The 14660-nt window shown below is 43.4% G+C and overlaps 3 protein-coding genes across 3 annotated transcripts; 1 reads left to right on the forward strand and 2 right to left on the reverse strand.

Moving 5' to 3' along the window:
• Nucleotides 1-1188: 1188 nt before the first annotated feature.
• On the reverse strand, nucleotides 1189-7386 carry usp49 (ubiquitin specific peptidase 49). Its single transcript, XM_026306493.2, has 7 exons — nucleotides 7136-7386; nucleotides 5901-6024; nucleotides 4282-5760; nucleotides 3723-3930; nucleotides 3263-3371; nucleotides 2884-3089; nucleotides 1189-2800 (listed from the first exon to the last, which is right to left on the reverse strand). The coding sequence occupies exons 3-7, from the start codon at nucleotides 5686-5688 to the stop codon at nucleotides 2697-2699; spliced, it is 2034 nt and encodes a 677-aa protein (XP_026162278.1). The 5' UTR covers nucleotides 5689-5760; nucleotides 5901-6024; nucleotides 7136-7386; the 3' UTR covers nucleotides 1189-2696.
• A 589-nt stretch (nucleotides 7387-7975) lies between these two features.
• On the reverse strand, nucleotides 7976-10121 carry med20 (mediator complex subunit 20). The gene is made up of 4 exons (XM_026306532.2): nucleotides 10020-10121; nucleotides 9635-9780; nucleotides 8449-8702; nucleotides 7976-8371 (listed from the first exon to the last, which is right to left on the reverse strand). Exons 1-4 carry the CDS (start codon nucleotides 10031-10033, stop codon nucleotides 8150-8152), a joined length of 636 nt encoding a protein of 211 aa, XP_026162317.1. The 5' UTR covers nucleotides 10034-10121; the 3' UTR covers nucleotides 7976-8149.
• Nucleotides 10122-10249: 128 nt separating this feature from the next.
• On the forward strand, nucleotides 10250-14611 carry bysl (bystin-like). Its single transcript, XM_026306503.2, has 7 exons — nucleotides 10250-10654; nucleotides 11230-11386; nucleotides 11483-11621; nucleotides 11923-12056; nucleotides 12146-12306; nucleotides 13574-13676; nucleotides 13838-14611. The coding sequence occupies exons 1-7, from the start codon at nucleotides 10390-10392 to the stop codon at nucleotides 14190-14192; spliced, it is 1314 nt and encodes a 437-aa protein (XP_026162288.1). The 5' UTR covers nucleotides 10250-10389; the 3' UTR covers nucleotides 14193-14611.
• The last annotated feature ends 49 nt before the right edge of the window (nucleotides 14612-14660 follow it).

Genomic DNA, 14660 nt, shown 5'->3' on the forward strand with positions numbered 1-14660 from the left:
CACATTATCTGGCATGTCAAACTGTATCAGAGTTTATATCCAGGTTGCAAAAAATAATTACTGCTGTTTTATTAAACAATGTAAGAAATAAATAATTTCGTATCTTAGGCTAATCTTGGATATATCCTTATCATCCTTTACTGAGTCTGAAACTTACATTTAAATCTTTTTAAACTAAGTGAAACATCTTAAGTGCTAGAAATAATAATTTTAAATAAACTTTAAAAGGACTGTAATGGAGGTGGTGGACCAAAGCATTAGAACATATTTGTACTGACATAACGATATTTTAAAATTGTATATTCCCTTAATATTATTAAATAGCTGATAATGAATAAAATAATATGTTCAAGTAAAATGCATTATCATGAATCTTCATGATGCTGCTGACTTTACATAATATCATCAGAATAAAACAGTGGACTTTAAACCCAAATCACATGCTCTCACCACTGTGAGGAGAACATGTGATATGGTGCTCAGCATTTAGCTGAAATGCTAATCTCTTGCTACAGCAGCAAAGAGTCGTAAAGACTCAATGTTGACGCCTGCTCACTTCAGGTAGCGTTAGCATTAGCCACCGTAAGATACTGGTCACAGCAGATGAAGTAAGGCTGCAGCAGCAAAGCCCCTGAGTGTGTTGAGCTGAACAATGGTGTTTCATTTATACTGAAAAGGACATGTTGAATCTTTCTCAACAATTACAGTCATAACTACTTTTAAAATAATAGTCAGAAAAGACAAAAACAAATTTGGACAGGGGGCCAGTCCACTGTAGAGGAGATGAATAATCTTCAGAGGTTATTTACATTTAATGCCCTCTAACCAGCAGCATTTTCATCTGGATTACTTTTATTCCACATTTCAAATCTTTAAGAAAACACTAGAGCAGCAGAAATAACCGGAGGCTTCAGAGCAGCTGCAGGTCCATCTGCTAAGCCAGTGGATTAACTCAATCCTACTTCACTGTATCTGTTGCAGCCATGCTATTCATTTGTGAAGAGATGATTGGCAGCACAGGTTTCTGGGCTTGATTTGGAAACACTGAACATACATATATATATATATTTATATCTTAACATGTATGGTGCAGGCTAAATGAATGAGGCTACATACAAAAGTATATGAACCCTCCTCCATCTTCGTGCTTTAGAGAAGCTATAGAGAGAAAAAAGACAAAAAAACAAAAAAATTTGTTTTGTCTTTTTAATAATTACTGCCAGGCAAAACCCATATGACCATTACATTTATGACAGGTATTCTTAGAGTACAGGACAGAACTCAAGGGGATCAGAGCCAGTGGCATGGCCACACCTGACCACTAAAAAGTAAGACATTCATCGTCATTAGATTGTTCCAACTTTTACATAAAGTTCACAAATGTAATTTGCATCTGACTCGTATCAAACACAAGAGGTTTTCTTGATTAACTAGCAAATTTTAAAGACTTTGATAGAAACAGCAGAGTAGAAAAAAATGTTGTATAACAAGCAGAATTCCTGATTTTATCTTAATTTCCTGTCAAGATGCAAGATGTATAATATTGCTTTCTTACTCAAAATGGGTACCCCAATTCTCCCAAAAACACATTCTTCAGTATCGCAGTCTGCCCCTCCGCTCATTTTCAGACTCCTGCAGGTAAAACAGGTGCAGAGTCTCTGACCCGGGCTCAGACTGGTCTAACCGTTTAACCACAGAGGGAGCTGCCATGTAAAGGAGCTAGAACATGAACAATCACAAAGATTAGACCAACAGTAATAGCCCCTCTTCTAAAGTGCAGCTTTCCATTATTCATAATCAATCAAGTGTCTAAAACTCATACTTTTTGCTTCTTTTCATGGAAACATAGAATGACTACAAAAATAAACTAAAACAAAAACTATTCCTGTTCACTGAGAGCGCACACCGTGGCCTCGAGCCTAAGACACAGTATCCAGTCACAGCAGTACAATTGAGGAGAGGACATGATAAAATACAAATGACACAAGGATGAGTATTAAAAGTTTCCAAAACGGACATTTTACAATAATTAAAAAATCTGAACAGAAGGCAACACAGAGTCTGGAGTTTTGTCTTTTCTATCACTAGACTCCTTTCATTCAAGTGGAACGATGATGCTGAAAGATGTACCTTTTATAGAACAAATGTACAGTTACATATAAAACACACGTTAGCAACATTACTCCAGAATCCGCGTTGCCTTTGAATGTAAAATGCTGTTTCAGAGAGTGCCTGGTTGTTTCCAGACTCAGACACGAGCCTGATTGTTTTTTAAAAACACGGACACACAACTTGGTGTTCAGCAGGACAGAGTCGGACCTGCCCCCACAGTCTTCAGGCCATAAACCAATATGCTGGTCCCACAGGCTGATAAACCTGTGGCATCATTTATGAAAAGGTTTTTGATTGCTGAGAGAATTCTAATACAAATCCACCAATTGTAATTACTGAATTACAGTATGTATAGTCTGATTTTCATTTTTCTCATCTGGATTATGCAGCTAAAGTTTTCACTTTGACTCATGATAGCAGTTGCTCTACTGCCCTCATTGCTATCCTCTTTTTTTTTTGTTTTTTTTTTTTAGCAAATCATCTTAAAGTGACCGTTTAATGACATCTGGGAAAACATCAGAGAACATTTTCATAAATGCAGCCCTAAGTTGTCACGTACAGGTCGACATCACAGCGAGAGGTGCCTAGGCAGACCTCTGGGTATAGAAGAGAATATAGGCCTGAGTGTTGCACACTTCCTCCACACTGCAAACCTTCATCTCAGAGTCATTACAGTGGACCCAGAAACCTGCGGATTAAAAGATAAACTAGGTTAAAAATGCAAAGGAACACAGGGACGTCACGTGTTGACGAGTCCAGCTTCTTCCTCACCTCCTTCTGTATTGTAGCAGTATGCGGTATAGTGCCCTGAGCCGAAGCCTTTACCATGATGCATAACTACAGCAGACAGATCGTAGGTGTAGCCTCCTCTGTGGACAGAGTGACCTGAGCCTGTGCAGCAGTATGGTTTGATGTTCAGAACCTGGTCAAAGGCCACATGGACGCCAATTTTCTCCCTGTGGTTCCGCCCCGACCATCTGCAATACAACAGAGACTCGTTAGTATCACAAGGAAAATAAATCCTGCTGTTTGAAAGCATTTCAATATGGGCTAGAGCAAATGAGAAATACCAGCACTGGTCTTCTTAAACCACTGGAAATGTTTAAATTATTAATTCAGAAGTAAACACAACAAAATCAGAGGCACTTGCCTGAAGCGTTTGAGGTGCAGCCGTAGAACCTGAGGTAAGCGGTAGATCAGAAGCTGCTTACATGCCTCTGACAAAACTAAGGGTTTGTGGGATGATTTCCGTCTTCTTTCTGACAAAACATGAAATAATATGATGGTGAGCTAATCAAAATATGCACATTTCTGCTGTGAGGTTTTCATTTCAGCCCCAAAGTTACAATTTGTTACGACATATTAGACTTTTCAAACAGTTAAACATGATGCATGTATTTCATAAAAGCTTCCTAGTTTTCAAGTCACTGCCTCGTCAAACACACTGTCGGCTAACACCCCTCACATCACCAATGAGTGACTGTCCTCATCCCCTGCTCAGTCACTGGTTGAAGAGATAACGGGAGAGGAATAGTGGCCTCAAAGCCTCTGAGTCTGAGTCTGAGTCTCTTATTATCTGCTGTCTTCAGTTTAGAAACCGTGGTACTAACTGTTGCAGTGGTTGCAGGCATAGATGTTGCCTTCAAGAGCCTCCATTTCTGTAAACTTGGACAACATCTCAGTGAGGGTGCAGCTGCGCTGGTAAGCTGTGGAGGCTGAGCCTTTGTCATTGCTGTGATATCTCTCAGGAAACTCCAAAGACAAATCCCAGAATGGCTCAACTGTGTTAGACTTGTGCTTACAGGACAAACACGTCACCTGGAAAAAAACACGCAGCAAGAAGAGAAGAAAAACAGGTGAGCACAAAACTGCTAAGCTGCTGCGATGTCTGTTGAGACGAGTCTTCATTTTAGAAGTGAAGTAGGTCTCCAAGGACAAAACAATGAGATTTTTAGAAAGTCACAACATCATTTCTGAATGAAACTGAACAGAAAACATCCTAATGCAGAAGTGCCAGGAAATCAGTCTAGTTTATACACAATCACAATCCTGTGGCTGTGCAGTGCTAATTAGACCCATGTTTTCTGAAACACAACAACACAACAGTCTGATCATTCTGGCCACTTTAAAACTATATATAAATCATGTCTGATGTGTCGACAGTCTCACCTGACTGAGTAGCTGCCCATGAAAGATGGTGTTAAGAACCTTTAGCACCTGCTTGGATAGTTTCCTCTTAGTGATGGGAATAACTATTCTACGTTTGGACCCCTCTGTGTCCAGCTCCTGCTGCACCTTGTCCAGCAGTTCACACAGGAACTCCTGGGCGTCCTGCTGGTCATACCCACGGAAAGCTGGGATGAGGTTCCACACGGAGTGCAGCATGGCAAAGGGGGACACCAAAGACCACCGGCCTGACCACATAACCCTGAAAAGTGTATGCAACTCATGGCACAGAGACATCTGCTGGCGGGTGGAGCAGCGAGGTTCTTTGGGCTGGACCAACTCGGCAGACGGCGGAGAAGGGGGGGCACTTTCTTTTTTGCCCACCGGCAAATTCCAACAGCCTGCCTTCCCCATGCGTCCGAGAGGGCATCCTGACAGCGCTGTGTTACCACTGCTGACTACGCCTCCTGTCACCCCCTTCACCCCCTGGGAGTGATTGGTTTTGGCCAGCAGCTCCTCAGTCTCACACAGGTCCAAAGTGAGAAAACACTCCCTGAATTTCTGCAGGTGGCTCAGCACTTGCAATATTGAGTTCATGTAGCACGTGTTCCCCAAGTTGCGCAGACCAGTGACACCCGGAGCGAGCCTCCGTCGTGTTACCGCATGCGTGGAGTAGTATCTCCTCGGTTTAGCAGCTCTGCCATTCGGAGGAGCCTTACGGGACAGGGTTAGAGGGGAAGGCTTCTTGGGAGGAGGAGGTAGGCGTTCTGGAGGGTCGCGAAACTTGCGAGGAATGAGTGTGATGGTTGAACGTGGCGCCTGAGTAAGAAGCCTAGCACTCTTTCTGGGAGGTACATTGCCAAGCTCTTCCAAGAGTCTCCTTTTTACCTCTTTCTTTTGTCTTCTAGCTTCCTCAAGCTTTTCCTTGCGTTGATTCTGTAGCTCCTGATGTTTGCTGATCCACATTCGAAGCATTTTCCCCAGGAGCGCTTTCCTCCTGTATCGTAAGGCCAGCTGCATGGCAGGCTGTGGCCCGCCTTCCCCGACCCAGGGGGTGCACTCGCCCCCGGTCGAGGAGCGTAACGAGCGTCTACCTGGGCTCCGCACGGTAGAGAGCGCCCCTCTGAGGAGTTTGAGGTCTCCCTCTGCGTTATCGTTGAGTACATAGTCCCCACAGGCAAAGCAAAAGACATCAAGCTCCCGCACCTCCATAGCCAGTGGGTGGTGAGACTCCTGAAAGTGTTTGAGTGAGTGCTCCTCCATGAAGCGTCCGCAGGCCACGTGGGAGCATTTGAGGCAGGCCCACACTGAATCGGTGGTGCTGCAGTCCACGCAATGCCATTTTTGAGGATTTAGGATGGAATGGTCGTGGCCCAGACGAAGGCGTCCCACGTGCTTACAACGATCCATCTCGCCAAATACACATGTGGCCTCAGTGACAGGACACACGTCCTGTAACCAAGCAGCGACTCATTCTGAAGTCTGAGTTACAAAGGAGGAGATTGGAGAAGATTAAAGACTGACAAATACATTCTGCTCTTATTGCTGCAGACACACCATCGGTCTACAACGTTCAAAATAAAAAACATGCCAACAACGTCCCAAACAAACACAAAACCTACTGTGACTGTTGTTTCCGTGATCGCGTTTGGAACAATACATCACAACATCTGCAGAAAGGTCAGCAGCAACATTCAGCTCGATCAGATCATGTCGTCTGTCACCAGCAGCACCAACGGGAACGTTCTGCAAAACAGCAATGAAAACAAACTGAGAGTCGAAGCTTCGACAGGAACTGCTCTCACTTTTACCAACAGTTGTTTCATTAAATAACAAGTCGAGCATTTACCGAGGAACATGTTCCTACATTTCAAGGTTACCAAGCACCTGGGAAGCCTCCAGGAAACACACACTTTTAAAATGAAAAGGTAAAAGTCCAAAAGATCCGTGACTCACATTTTACTGAACAAAAACTGCTACAGCATGAACCTGAGAGACTGTTATTATTATTGACTGTTATTGTTGTTGACTGTTATTATTATTGTTAACTGTTTTTATTGATGACTATTATTAACTATTATTGTTGTTGACTGTTGTTATTATTGACTGTTATTGTTGCTGACTGTTATTATTATTGTTGACTGTTATTATTAACTATTATTGTTGTTGACTGTTATTGTCAACTCTTATTATTGTTGACTGTTATTATTATTGTTGACTGTTATTGTTAACTGTTTTTATTGATGACTATTATTATTAACTATTATTGTTGTTGACTGTTGTTACTGACTGTTATTCTTAACTGTTATTATTGTTGTCGGATCTTGGTACTGGCACATGTTTGGACCTCCGGCTGCATCAGTCCGAGCTTCAGACCCGCAGTCTGGCTCGGGCTGCCCGGTTCCTGGCGCCATGCTAAGCTGCTCCACATGCCCGTGCGGAGCCAGAACAAAGAGCCGATGGGGGGCCACTCTTTCCGGGACCAACTTTGTCGGTCCGGGGCTAACATGAGTTAGCTAACGGAGCTAGCCGCTCGGGGCTGCGGCGCCTTCGCCCGAGCGTCGCCGATAATCCGCTGCAAAACGCGGACGCGTGTCCGGGCTGCAGCCGCTGCCCGCCCCGGTAGCTAGCCTTAGCACGCCGCTAGCGGACAATCGAAGTTAACCTACCGGGTGTTGTCGGTCGCTAACGTGAACTACCGACGCGGCTTTAGCTCGCTAGCGACCTGCGCCGTTAACCGTCTACAAACTCCCCGGTGACATCCGCCACCGAGACCGGTTAGTGCGGCGTCACTAACACCGGGCCTCAGTCCTGCTCCTCGGTAACACCTGATAAGGGAAAAGCTCGGTAACGTTACCGTCGCCAGCATCCATCCATCCGGTACACTCGGTGCTGCTTGTTGTCCTCGCACATTGAACAACCCAACTCTCGATCCGAGCCCAGACCCGCCGCTCTCATTGGACCGGGACTCAGCGCCAGCCGGGCTCTCATTGGCGGAGCGGCGGAACAACAGGCAGCAGGGTGGACCGACCGTCCGTCCGCCCCCTCACCGAGGCCACATGGAACAATGACCGGAGCGAGGAGGACGACTACCCCTGGGCCGCCGACCCCGGTGTCCACACCGAGTCCACCATGTCTCATCTGGTCTGCAGCAACCTGGTCCGATGCGGCTTTTACGCACAGCATTGGGCGACTCTGGTGTTGGAGCTGGGGGACACCATGTGGAAAGGACCATGTGGACCTGTGGACTCTGTTACTGCAGATACTTGGATTCACTTGTTACAGGGTCAAACTGGGGCCAAAGGTTAATCCAGCAGCTGCAGTGGACATGCAAAGTTCTCAGGGTGTCTTGGCTCCCTACAATTTGATGTTGACTACAAAACTAAAAATGTAAAGACATTCAGAACAATGACTTTAAATACCTCGTTACCCAGGAATTGAATTAATGAAAACATTAAATGGATCAGAGGTCTGATCCTCAGGTCATGTCTCTGTGTCTTTATCAAGGGAAGCTCTTAATGTTCCTAATAATCACTAAGAAACACTTTGGACACCAAACATCTAATAAGACGAGCCAAGAGAACCTGCTCTGTAACATGTCGTGAGAAGATTTTAACACCAAAAGAAGATATTTGAAATACGTGTAGGTTAAGTCCAGTATCATAAACAAAGACTGCAGCCACTTCCTTCAGCTCTCTTTAATGCAAGATGCCTTTATTCAATTGGAGGGTGTAATGCAATGGTGAGGCTTCAGGAAGGAAAGTAAAAACCCACGTTTTACCAAAAAAAAAAAAAAAAAACAAAAAAAAACCATAGGACCAGAATTAAAGCAACATCATAGATAAAAAAAAATAGATGTTTTCATTCCAAGTCAACGCACATTAGTTCCTTGAATTTGCAGTTTACGAAGTTTGTTGAACAGCTCCAGGTACTGAGTCATGGTGTCAATGCAGTCAGCTGGGGCAAAGAGTCCTTCGGGTTTGGCAGCAAACACAGACGGCAACTCGGGGACGCTGGCTCCAAGAAAGGACTGCATGAACTCCTTCATGAGGTTCCAGCAGTCCCCGGGAACCACACAGGGGCAGTACTCCACCTGAGGAGGGACACCAAGAGTTAACGTAGTGAAAGAGTAAAATCTCTGCTTTCATTAATAAAACTAGGTGCACATACCTCTACTGATATCCCCCTGGCACTGGAGCTCATTGTTACAGTACCAACTTTTATCAAGAAGTCACAGTAGCGATATCTTGAACCACGACACTCCACCTTGTGGGCCTTGGCATTCTGGAAGTGGCTTTTTAACTTCACCATGAGGACGTCAAAATTTGGATCAGCTACTAGGCAGGGCCCGCCTTCAAACAGAGCCATGCAGCTCAACGGGGTCTCAGAGTTGTGCATTACATATAAGAGCTTAGACGGCTGACCTGTAACAGACAGGCAGGAGTTTATTTTCTCCAGTGTCCAGTGTATTTAAGTACATTACAGTCATTTCCACTTTGTAAGTTCATTTTGGGTTCCAACATAATGTTTTAAATTCATAAACATATCAAACTCTGACACAAGCAGCAGTGAAGCACCGATTTAGTCAGTGGCACATGGGAAGTGTAGTCTACAGCAGTGGACTCACCACAAACACTTGTTACCACAACAACATCACTGAGTGAAGATCCATGTTGAGTGGATGCTAATTTACTCTATTGTTATCGAGCAATTCCATCCATCCATCATCTAGACCCCCTTAGTCCTAACCAGGGTCCCAGGGATCAGCTGGAGCCTATCCCAGCTCTCTCTGGGTGAAAGGCAGGGGTCCACCCTGGACAGGTCCCCAGTCCATCACAGGGCCACATAGAGACAAACAACCTCACACACTCACACTCACTCCTATGGGCAATTTAGAGTCACCAATCAACCTGACATACATGTTTTTGGACTGTGGGAGGAAACCAGAGGACCTGGAGAAAACCCACACAAGCACAGGGAGAACATGCAGACTCCACACAGACAGGCCCCTGATGGGTTTCAAACCAGGAACCTTCTTGCTGTGAGGCAACAGTGTTAACCACTAAACCACTGTGCTTTACTGAGCAATTATTATTTTTTTATTATCAATCATTCAGTGAATTATTTTTGATCACCAGTTACTCATTAATGTATAAAATACTTTAAAATGTTATTATTAAATGATTTAAATTGTTAAATCTGCTCATTCCAATTTCCCAAAGCACCAAAGTCTTTGCTAGTTTCGTTCTACTCGTTGTCTTGAGCATATTGAATTTATAGCAAAATAAAACTCAGCTATTAAGAAACAGGGAATATTGTCATTTTGTCTTATTTAATAATATGACTTCAATATTACCGCTGACATTTCCTGTGGCATGGTACGTCTCACAGTCTACACAGAAGCTGCCCTGCTTCACGGCTCCCAGCTGCTCCAGTTTCTTGTGCAGGATGTCCACTGTCTGCTGCACGCTCTTCCCCTCCGCCACGGGCACCTGGCACACGCTGCAGCACAGCAAAACGCCGCGTTACGTCAGGAAACATCTGCAACATCTGGTTTTTGACTCAGGTGATCAGAGATCAGAGCTGCTGTCTGGTTCAGCGAGCACAGTGTGGACGGGACAGAGCTTAAAGACACATATGGCGGTTTGGCTAAAGCCCATGATGATCCTATATGTTCATTTAGAAAGAAGCTTGTTTACTTTTTTTAATATAGCTAAAAAAACACAACACGATCGTCTTACCAAGTGACCCCCATTGATGCTTTGCCTCCAGCTGCAGTTTGAGCTTCGGGGTGAATACTTCCGGGTGAAAAATATGACACTTCCGGTAAAGTTAAATCAGCGTATTTCCGATTTTAAACAGCCAAGATACAAAACTGACGGTCGTTGTTGCTGAACCTTTAGCTATAAACCCTGAAATTAAAGCCAACATCAAATATTTAGCTGCGTTTTCGCTACGTTGACGTGATGACGCTACGTAACACAAAATGCGTCACTTCCTGCGTGATGGCCCTCCGCACGTGTTGAGCAAGTGCCTGTTTACAGAAACTACTTTTTCATTTGAGACTTTATCTCCTCAACGTGGAAGCTGCGTCTTCTGGGACGAGCAGTGATGCCGAAAGTGAAAAAGTCCCGAGGCGGCGGCGGCGGAGGAGGAGGAGCGGCGGCGGCACTGGCTGACCAGATCCTGCAGGCCGACACGGTGCGACCCCGAGGCCGGGTGAAGAGCAGAGACAGTCGGGCAGAACACGAAGATAAATACGTGGACGAAAGGCTGTCACGGAAGATCTTACAGCAGGCCCGGATTCAACAAGAGGAGCTTCAAACCGAATATGGCCTGGCACCAGAGAAGAAGACGACACCGGTCACTGTTCTCGGTAATTACAAGTTTCACCTGCACTAAAAACTCTGATGTGTGTGACTTATTAGGAATTATCATCAATTATTATCATCATCATCATTAGAGGTCTGTGTGTGTGCGCTTAAAGCGGCCATACAGCCACACATTAGTTTGTTAATAGGTGACTTCATTTGTCCATGAGACATATGCAGTTTAAATGTCTATAATGTATATAATAACGTTAATTATGATCCAGGTCTATTCATGTGTGTCATGACCATCCAGCCCTTATCTAAACCCACTTATTCCTATTTAGCGTCACAGGGATCCGCTGGACGCTTCCCCTAACCTCCTTAATTGGAGGGAAAACGTCAGCTTTGAATATGTGCTGTTAATTGACAGTAATCCACTGTACATGTTGTATTGAAGGAAATTAGTCTTTTTAATAATGTAATTGAATAAAATACTAATGGCACCACACAAATACATCAGAGCGTACGTGTTGAGTGTATTTTAAGTCTCCCTTACAGAACATCACTAATGAAGGCAGTGTCCTAAGCAGCAATGTGTAATTATCTAATTGATCATATTTGTCTTGTAATAAAAATTTAGGCTCTGCTGACCAGGATGCAGACTCCGATGAGGATTGGCCAGCACTGGGAGAAGCAGGCGCCGGTGACGACGACATTCATTGTGACGCTGAGGTTGTCATTGACCCTGACGATGAGAAGGCCATTGAGATGTTCATGAATAAGAACCCTCCCATGAGGTAAGACCCTTCTCTGTGGTGATTCAACTTAAATGATTAAAACTATGAGCTCAGTTTCTAATACTTAGCTGTGTTCTCCCTCGGTGGTTCCTGTAGACGGACCTTAGCTGATATTATCATGGAGAAGATCACAGAGAAGCAGACCGAGGTAGGAACAGTCATGTCAGAGGTGTCAGGTCGTCCGATGCCTCAGTTGGACCCGAGGATAATAGAAGTGTACAGAGGTGTCAATAAGGTGAGTTGTTTTGAAATGTGAAGCTCTACCTGCACCAGATAGTATGAACACACTGAACATATTTAAATCAAACTGAGACAAATTTAGGTTAATGTGATTTAGACTGTAATTATTTTTTTATGATATAATATGGTGTTTGTAGGTGGATTTATGGTTCACAAACCCAACAAACCTTCTGCCCATTTCTCGAAGCGCTCTCATAATAGCTGCCTAAACAGTTATGAGGCAGGTGTTTTAGTTCCTGAGTGTAAATGTGGAGAGGAGTGAAACTGTAGTTGTCATTTCTGTTCTTTTGCTTCAGGTTCTGTCAAAATATCGCAGTGGTAAATTGCCAAAGGCTTTTAAAATAATCCCAGCACTGGCAAACTGGGAGCAGGTCCTGTACTTGACTGAGCCTGAGACCTGGACTGCAGCTGCCATGTACCAAGCCACAAGGTGAGTCTTACTTTACACTGGATTAAAAATGTACCACAAATATTGTAGTAAAACAAAGTCATTTTTTTCTCTTTTTGCTTTCATCGTAGAATCTTCTCCTCCAATCTGAAAGAACGAATGGCCCAGAGGTTTTACAACTTAGTGCTGCTGCCCAGAGTACGAGACGATATTGCAGAGTACAAGCGACTCAACTTTCATCTTTACAGTGCCTTGAAGAAGGCCCTGTTCAAACCAGGAGCATGGTTTAAAGGTGACACAGAAAGCCAAGCATTTTAAAGGATGTTTATCTTCTTTCTAAAGAGTTAGTTTAGAAAATTGAGATTAAGACTGGAGTTAGGAGGAAATGGCTAGTTGTACACATGCTGGCCTTAACTTTGATATACTCACATTGAGTTTTTGGTCTGTACCCTGTTTTTAATACAGTCAGGGAACAAATTGTAATTATGTGCTAATAAATTCTTCATTAACATTGATCTGAAAGCAGCTAAAAGTTCCTTAGTGGGTTAATTATTCTTAGTGGGCGCTGCACCACAAGGAGCCATTTCACATTTCTGGGAGTCATTTGACTGATTCCCAGTATAAATTATTTCCCAGTTTAATTCAGTTGTTTGGCTCATGTACTCTCATATAATTCAATTCTGTTTGTATTGCTCCAAATCACAATACAATAATCTCAAGGCACATAACAAAAAACATACATACATACACATATATGTATACACATCTGTGTAATAAAAAATATTACATATGTAAGAGTAAGAGGAACTTCTGATTAGTGTAAAATTGTTCCTGAAAACCAGGAGCAGCCATAACTCGTATGTGCCTTTGCCATCCTGAGTATTGTTCAAAATCAAACACCAGTTAAGCCGTTCTCTTGAATTTAATTCCTCATATGCCTCATGGGCCTGTGAACAGTAACGGTCTGTTAGGTATTACTAGTCATTGTTTCATTAAATACCCAGTGGGTGCTGGGCTAAGCTCCAGTCACATGTGACCCTTGGAAATAAAAAGTGTGGAAAGTGACTGAATGAAAGGATTTGTCAGAAGATGAAAATTCAAGCTTTCTGGGACGTGTCACATTTTTAATTTTTGCACTAAATTTAGATATTTTATTCTGAGGACACTGACGGAGGATTAGCCAGTGTCCACAGGGTAAATAACACATTTGGCTGTGGAAGCACAGTAATTAACACACTTCAGATATAACTGGGTCAGATCATTCTTAATGTATCCAGAAGTCATTCTAGCCAGTGATTCTTTTTTAATTTCATTCTGTCAATCCTGTGTTTCCCTGTTTGATGGTAACATTTACCCCAAACATTTGGTGACCTATATTTGGAAACCCTCCTATGTGAGACATCACCACTAAGTGGCAGTGTTGCTCACAAATCCAATGTACTGCATAACACATCCAGTGTAAATGAGAAAACTAATAAACTGTTAATACAGTAGTATGTAGCTCTGTACTACATAGGTTTAATATTTTGTTTCGTGATTCCCTCCTCTCTGTCTCAAAGGTATACTGATTCCTCTGTGTGAATCTGGCACATGTACTCTCAGAGAAGCCATCATCATCGGGAGCATACTCACAAAGTGTTCAATCCCTGTGCTCCACTCTAGGTAAGCTTTCCTTTCATAGACACACCAGAAGACCGACATCAGCATCTTACCATTACATTTAGGATTCTGACAGTTATCCTTTTATATTGTGCTGGAAACTAAAAAGTCATAGTTGCATAACACAGAAAACTGTATAAAGCACAATTTTTCTTGTCTTTCAGTGCTGCAATGCTGAAGTTGGCAGAGATGGAATATAATGGCGCCAATAGCATTTTCCTGCGGCTCTTGCTTGACAAGAAATATGCCCTGCCTTTCCGTGTCCTAGATGCCTTGGTGGCTCACTTCCTATCCTTCCGCAATGAAAAGCGTGTGCTTCCTGTGCTGTGGCATCAGAGTTTATTAACTCTGGCTCAGCGCTACAAGGCTGACCTGGCCTCTGAACAGAAGGCAGCACTGCTGGAGCTGCTGAAGATACAAACACACCCACAGATCTCTGCAGAGATTCGCAGAGAGCTGCAGAACTCGGAGTCGAGGGATATTGAAATTGGGCTCCCAGCTACAGTTGAAATGGACTGAGGATTCTGTCTGGTTTGGTGCATCGTCCTCCTCCTCTGATACAATCGATTCCTTCAGCATGACGACGGTTTTAATAAATGTCGTTATTCTTCCAGTCAGACAGTTTCAAAGATCACAGTGACTCATTACGGTGCTTGAAAGAGTTTGCACATTTAAACGTGCAGATCAGCAGTGATGTAGATGTAAATTTGTAATTTGGGCTTTTTCCTGCAGTTGAAGTGCAGCGATTGTTGGGAATATACAAAGACTGGTATTTGTGTGCATTTAATAAGCAACTTTGTTGAGATACTGAAGATGACAAAAGAAAGGTAACAGCAGGGACTGAATTTAGTTTGACTTGTAATGAACAGTAGCAGTCAGGTTTTCAAAGCATTTCCCTGCCTATACAAAAGGAAAATAAATTCTCATAGTTTACCAGATTTTCAGTTTTGTTTTTTGTTCAGTTGTATCAACACGTACGGATGATTC

This window comes from Mastacembelus armatus, chromosome 5, assembly GCF_900324485.2.
Source record: "Mastacembelus armatus chromosome 5, fMasArm1.2, whole genome shotgun sequence".
NCBI classification, from domain to species: Eukaryota; Metazoa; Chordata; class Actinopteri; order Synbranchiformes; family Mastacembelidae; genus Mastacembelus; species Mastacembelus armatus.